The 6,848-nt window shown below is 43.4% G+C and overlaps 2 protein-coding genes across 2 annotated transcripts in view; one reads left to right on the top strand and one right to left on the bottom strand.

The window, feature by feature from the left end:
- Positions 1-1,662, top strand: part of fam83gb (family with sequence similarity 83 member Gb) — an 11,480-nt gene extending 9,818 nt beyond the window's left edge. The window contains exon 5 of the mRNA XM_080464283.1: positions 674-1,662. Within this exon, the coding sequence (XP_080320409.1) occupies positions 674-1,042 (369 nt within the window). The 3' untranslated portion in view covers positions 1,043-1,662. The remainder of the gene's footprint in view (positions 1-673) is intronic.
- The window catches only part of slc5a10 (solute carrier family 5 member 10), a gene marked incomplete at its 5' end in the record, with an annotated part of 23,533 nt that extends 16,957 nt beyond the window's left edge, over positions 1-6,576 (bottom strand). The window contains 8 exons of the mRNA XM_080464284.1: positions 2,906-3,111; positions 3,198-3,278; positions 3,895-4,000; positions 4,097-4,201; positions 4,814-4,873; positions 5,465-5,569; positions 6,330-6,401; positions 6,469-6,576. Coding sequence (XP_080320410.1) covers positions 2,906-3,111; positions 3,198-3,278; positions 3,895-4,000; positions 4,097-4,201; positions 4,814-4,873; positions 5,465-5,569; positions 6,330-6,401; positions 6,469-6,576 — 843 coding nt within the window. The remainder of the gene's footprint in view (positions 1-2,905; positions 3,112-3,197; positions 3,279-3,894; positions 4,001-4,096; positions 4,202-4,813; positions 4,874-5,464; positions 5,570-6,329; positions 6,402-6,468) is intronic.
- Positions 6,577-6,848: the final 272 nt, after the last annotated feature.

A 6,848-nucleotide genomic window follows, 5' to 3' on the forward strand; every position in this document is an offset into this window, starting at 1 on the left:
TGTACTTGAACAATGACAATAAAGCTTCTTAAATCTTAAATCTTAAATCTTAAATTCGTGAGCAGCTGCCACACAATCCTGTACATTTGTTATAGTGTTATCATTTAAGGTTAAAAGTTTAAAGTGAGGGGCCTGACTGTGCGTGAAGTTTGAGGCCGAGGTGACATCATGCAAATATTATTTTGTCGTTGACTGTTAACTTTGAACAATGACAGAAGACTGTCCGTCATTTTGACGGACTCGGTTAGAGAGGGAAGATCTGAGGCGGTGAGAATGTCAGAATGGACGAGCTTCTGAGAGACTTCTCCATGGGTGGGGGGTTGGGGGTTTGGGGTACTGGTGTTGGGTGGGATGGGATTGAATTCTTTTTTTGTCCCGCTTCTGCAGGGTTTGGCTTGAGCACTTGTTCGGTGCCTTTTGTTCCTCCTCTAAGACACCTTGGGTCTTGGGTGCACCTCACTTGAATAATTAGCTTCTAATTGGACACATGATAAAGAACCCCATATTACTTGTCACCATTCCCAACATACTGTGTCCTGCCTGTCAATGATAATAATAAGAATGTTTCGTTATTTTTGTGTTTTGTTCAGTAGTGAACGATAAAAGGACCAAGGATAGATCCCTGAGGTACCCCATATTTTTACTAATTAGTTTTTCCTCTCTCTTGGTGCAGTTGTTTCAGGGCTCCAGATCTCCGGGTCGTGACGGGAGACTGAGAGGAAACAAAGTTGTCATTGCCAAACCAGGAAGTTTCCACCGCCCCTCTCGAGCCGCTGCCCCCGTCATCGGAGGACACCGTTACTGGCAGGGCCAGACGATGCAGCCGGCCGCAGCGCGGCGCCTGGATACCCGCTCCGGCCGGTCGCCACGACGACACAGTCCAGGCTACAAGAAGACGGACTGCCCGCCACAGCAGCCGGCGGCCACACAGTCGGGGATACTTGGAATGTCTTTTTCAAAACTCGGCAGTTTTAGAAACTTGAGATCTCGAGGAGGAGCATCGCCAAAGAAAATGTCTCAGAACAGTAAGCCCGCTCGGTAAAACTGTGGGCCAGCTCAGGTACCGGCGGATGTTTGTTGACAGACTTGAGGCACTTCGGCGTGCAAAACGTTCTTCCTGATTTGAAATCCTTTGGTGCGTCACACATGAACAGGATTTATTTAACTGATTTTACTCGGTTGGTTCTTAGGAAAGTGCCTGGGCCATAAGGGACTTTAACTTTAGGTACTGGTGGATCTGTGAGCAAATAAATACTTGTAGGAAACAGGGTATGTTGTTCATAAAGAAGGCGGGGGTGGGGGGGATTTTATTGATGATCAGTCTTAACAGATGTTGCATGGTATTTGTTCAGACGGGATATTCTTCCTTGTACCCAATCCTTGAACAAATATTTCTAAATGACCTCAACTGCTTTGCCTCTTCACAGCGTCATGCTGTCACGTTAGCACAGTTCAGATTAAGTCTACCACACTGATATAAATTGGGTTCTAGAGTTGATACCTATGTGATTGGTTACTGATGGTGAAAGGAAAACGTTACCGTGCTGGATTTGTTTTTAAATATTTTACGGGCTGTCGCTAATTACCTGCGTATATGTAAAACACGCAACGACGTGGGACCAAAACCGAATGTTGTAAATAAAGAGACAAATTGATGCTCAACTAGCTCTTTTTCCGGACTCAGCCAGGTGCAATGAATGTCTCCTGACGACTCTGGCACCAGTTCTGTCTTGTTATAGCGTACTGAAAGTGATGTCTGCAGCGTCTGAAAACGCAGGAATAATCCAGTTAAATGTTATGGTATGAGCACAGTGAGGTATTTTTAGGTATGCCTGCTGCTTTTGCCTCAGAAGCTACAGAAAAAAATTCAAATTGCAGCTTTTTGGTTTTTAAAACAGATTTTTTTTTAAGCCTGAACTTTGGGTTTGGCGCTGGCTCACCGTCGTCTGGCCCACAGGCTGGAGCTTGATCATGTTTTCCATTATTTTCAGCTGTCGATGTAGTCTCGTCCATGAAATAGACTCAAGTAGTGTAGGTAGTTACTGTAAAGCTGAAAGAACTAAACAATCCTTTCAATGTTTGATTTGCTAACTATTTCTTACCCAGGATTAGTGTTTGATTGTTTGTCAATTTAACCTTAAAATTACTGTAAACAGCAATTACAAAAGGACTTAGGTACAAATTTACCTGTCTGGTTAAAACAGCCACAACCAATGTAATTTTCTACACTTGTTTACAAACTCGTCAGGGTAGAATTTCTTAAAGAAAGTTTCCATACCAACTTATTTATCCAAAGTTAATATGCAGGTAATATGCTTTTGACAATGAACAAAGTGGCCTGAGTCCATTAATATTTCTGAGGGGGATTTTAGCCCTGTACAGAGATTGACATGCTGCTGGAGGCCTTTATAATAGAGGGAAAAAGACACACGGCAGCTGGCTTGGTGTGGTCAATCGAATTTCTTTAAAGGCTGTGAGATCACAGAGGAAGAAAATGATCAAAAATAAAGCTTTAACCACCAGGCGAAAACTTTAACCCGTGTGTCTGCAGAGCAGCTGAAATTAGTCATGACATAAGTATGGTGGTGGTAGCATCATACTATGAGGTGGTCCTCTGTAGTGGAGAGTGGGATCTGAATGAAATCATTATGATAAAATCCGAGATCAGACAGTCTTCAAGAAATTCTAAAATACAAATTTTTAACCTCGTCATTGTATTATATTTCTCCTTAATCAACATGCCTACCTGTCCCAGTGTCCGGCATCAATGTAATTAACTTAACATAGTTTTAAGATTACAGTGAAAATGTAGACGTTATAAAATATAGTCATTTCCCTGATTAAATGTGAGCATCTGTAATTTGTTTTGGCTTGTGGACTGTGTATGAGCGTGTGTCAGACACACCTGGTCAGTGCACCAGTACCAGGTGGCGAGAATGGTGAGTCCCAGTGTCATGCCAGGCCAGGGAAGGTCTCCGGTGACGGCGTCCCTGAACAGGTGCATGGCGTCCTGCCGCGGGAGGTGGCACGTACTGTTGGGAATGATCTTGCTGGGCACCGCTATGCTGTACACATGCTCCAGGTTGCTATAGCCTCCAATCTTGTTGAAAGCTGTGGACACACACAGCCAAACGTAACCGTTTGAACAATCTGCTAATCCGTATCGTATTTAGTCTTTTGTTTTGAAAGATACATACCAGTGATTGTCAAGATGATCGCACCCACAATCATGATGAATGTTTGTAGTGTGTCTGTGTAGATGACAGCAGCAAGACCACCTGAAACAGCAGAAGTAGGCAACAAGTTAGAAGCAGTTGTTTATTGATGTTGGAACTTGTGTTTAAGTTAATTTATTAAAGGAGTCATATTATGCAAAATTCTCTTTCTAAAGGTTTTCCAGCAGTACTAATCGTCCCCATACCTGGACTGACGCCCCAGAAGTGAAGACAGTCTGTCCTCTCTCTCCCTGGCTTGTTTTAGTTTATAAAAAGTGTTGCTCCAACCAGCCAATCAGAAATCAAACCCTATATAGTGTCATCGGGGGCTTAGCCAATCCCAATCAAGGTAGGCTCCTCCCTTTGACTCCTCCCACAATTAGGCAGCTCTGCTCTGGCACATGGCACCACGAGAGGAAGTATGTGTGGGTCTAGCCAGTCCAGCTCACACAGACACAGCAGATTCTGAATGCAGCTCCTATGATCCAATATTCAAATGGAGGAAAATCTAAATAAAACTGGATTTGGGGGCAAATCAACTTTGAATGCTACATTTTTGGACCAACAAGACCCCTGTAAAAGTGCTGAAAAACTGCATAATATGACCCCTATTTGATTATTTTCACTCAGCATATATCTTTAGATGTAAATTCATTGTGTTGTAATGGTTTGTGGCTACCGGCTATAGTGTAGAGAGCTGTGACGACCAGCATGAGGACAGTGGACAGGTACAGGTTCCATCCCAGACACACCTGAACGAACAAGGCTCCAGAGTAGAGGTCAGTCTGGTGGTAGAAACACAGTGCAAGCTTAACATTTCATCCCAGTGCAAATACTTGACAATCTTTCAGCGTGCATCTGATTGTGTGACGATGTCGCACTGATATCTTTGTGAAGACCGACAACAGCAGCGAGAGGACTGCCAGATAGGTCCGGATCCTCTCTCCTCCAAAACGACGTCCCAGGTACTCCGGCATGGTCACGATCTGAACACACAAACACCTTTTGTCATCTTCAAGTCAAACGTGACATGAGGAGGCGACGGCGGTTCAGGGAGGTTTCAGGAGGTCAGTGTGATCGGCCAATTAGATGATGACTGTGGGCAAATTCAGTGACTTCACTCTTGGCTGGGTTTGATGTAACTATTAACCTATTAAGATATATAATAAGCCCACATGATTAGAAGACAGTTGTGAGGGAAAGCACACCCTGTTGGGGAATTTACAAGGCGGGAAATCCTTGTCGGGGAGAAGTCATTTGGCACCTAAAAGTACCTGTAGAACCAGCCTTAACAGGCAGACGCGCACCCATATATGTACATGTGTTTTGGTCTGTGCACACACTTGTTTTTCTCTCTTGTTCCGGTCTGAATTCTGATATAACAGAATGTTGATGTGACAGTATATGTGGTCACAAGTATATTTGGTTTGGGATAGTTTGGATTAAATTAATATAATGCAATATGTCAGTGACCTATATATATATGGGTGTATGTGTGTGTGTGTGTGTGTGTGTGTGTGTGTGTGTGTGTGTGTGTGTGTGTGTGTGTGTGTGTGTGTGTGTGTGTGTGTGTGTGTGCGTGCATGTGCACGACTAACCCCAGAAGCGACGTACACAGGCACAAACACCCAGGCCAGAGCCAGCAACACATAGGTGGCCTGCAGGAGGAAAAAGGAGGGATGTGGAAGGAAAACAAAGGGTTTTAACCAGCTTGGTTACAATGAGAATAAACATTTAACAGGACCGACTGCTGTGAACATTTCAACTCTTTCTGTGCTCCCCATGCTAGAGGTTTATTATGACCTGACTGACTGGTGCCTCATATAAATACATGAGCTATAAATCGTGCTGCTGCCCCCTGCTGAGGGATGTCTCATACAGCTGTTGAATCAAGTAATGTCTGTCAATCCAGAGTACTGGTTCCTTAATCTTTTTCTCATTGGATGGCCCCTGTTTACCTCACAGAAAGGCCACACCCCCTCCAGACCCAGATTGACACATTATAATGAAGCCAATCAGTGGCACACCCAGACTGTGAACCATTGATCCGCTGATCTAGAAAGTGCTCTTCAAACTGTTTTCTCTAGGTATACAATTAAAATTTGCTTTTGTACACCAGATGTTGTTTATATTGTGGGATTAGCTGGCCGGTCCTCCCTCATTCCACACTACAACATGACATCCTGTGTTTGGTTACTATTAATAGACACCAAAATACCAGGTCACGACTGCATGTGTTTTGTACTCACGTTCCATTCAAAGCCGGTGACAGCGATGCCTCCCGCAGCGCCGGTCCCAGCCAGACCGATGAACAGACCCGAGCCCTCCGAACTGGCAAAGAGAGATGATCCGATCTGCACACAGCAGGGATGGAGGAAACGTGTGAAACATATAGGTGTTGTGGAAACATCCCCATCGCCATTCATGGTCTCACTTCTCTTCAAGTGTTTGTATTTTATCCTTCATAAAACTTTATCTCATTCCTTTAAATAACTTAGGTTAGGGTGGATCATTTGGGAATCGGTTCTGCAGCAAGATACAAGACAACGGTTCCTTTCTTTTTATTTGTTGTCATTTTTGTGTTCCAACATGTACGTACAAATATGATTAACATGTAAATGAACTTTTAACATTGAATGAGATAGCTCAAAGCAGATAAAAGTTCTTGTTTTTGAAAGAAAGTTTGTCTCATTTGACTTTGATGCAGCAGAAAAACACAAAATTAAAAACATACATAACAAACATCTTTTACCAAATAAAATCAATATTAAACTGATCAGGAAAAAATTCTGGCTATAAAAAGAGTTTTTAATGAATCAATGAAGATTAAAGAACCCAAAAGTTTATGTGCATTAACTTGAAAAGAAATTCATACATCGTACAAGCAAATATAATATTCAGTATGTCAGTATGGTGGGGATCTCAGTGATGTAAAGATGGACTTACTCAGCTCTCAAATTTAACTACTTTTTCTCAGTGGCGCTTCAATCGGAGAGCCAAAACTCTTCAACTTATCCATGTGAAAGTACCTCACAGTATACAGTAGTAACTTAAATTAGGAAATTAACTTTGAAAAAACCCCAAAAACACTGAGATCACAGGAGGTTGACTCACCGGCCACCAGGCCATGTCCCGCCCGGCCAGGAAATATCCACTCAGTGTGTTTCTGCTCACCCTGCATGATGACTGACAGAGAGAACTGTTACACACACACACACACACACACACACACACACGCATCTCAGACTCTTACCCAGATGCCCACAGCGAGGTTGAGAAGAAAGTAAGTCACTATGACTATGATGTCAGAGAAGCTGAAGGACTGTGACAGGGCGTAGAAGTTGATGGTGGAATTGGACATCTTCAGCTTTCACAAGACGAGCGTCAAGTAACACACCTGCTGTAACGAAGCCTTTCACCTGTCCAACAGCAATCTCATTGGACGACTGACTTCACTCTCACACAATCTGAAACCTGTCAGGCCAAGAAAGTTGCACCTCCTAAAGAGAGAAGGTTCACTCTCCCATCTGAATCACACCGTCACACACACTCCAGTCCTCGGTAAAAGTCCCAGTCTCATCTGAACCACAGTCCTGCCTCTCTGGTACCACAAAGACTGAGAGTGTGTGTGAG

This window comes from Lipophrys pholis, assembly GCF_963383615.2.
Source record: "Lipophrys pholis genome assembly, chromosome: 5".
NCBI lineage: Eukaryota > Metazoa > Chordata > Actinopteri > Blenniiformes > Blenniidae > Lipophrys > Lipophrys pholis.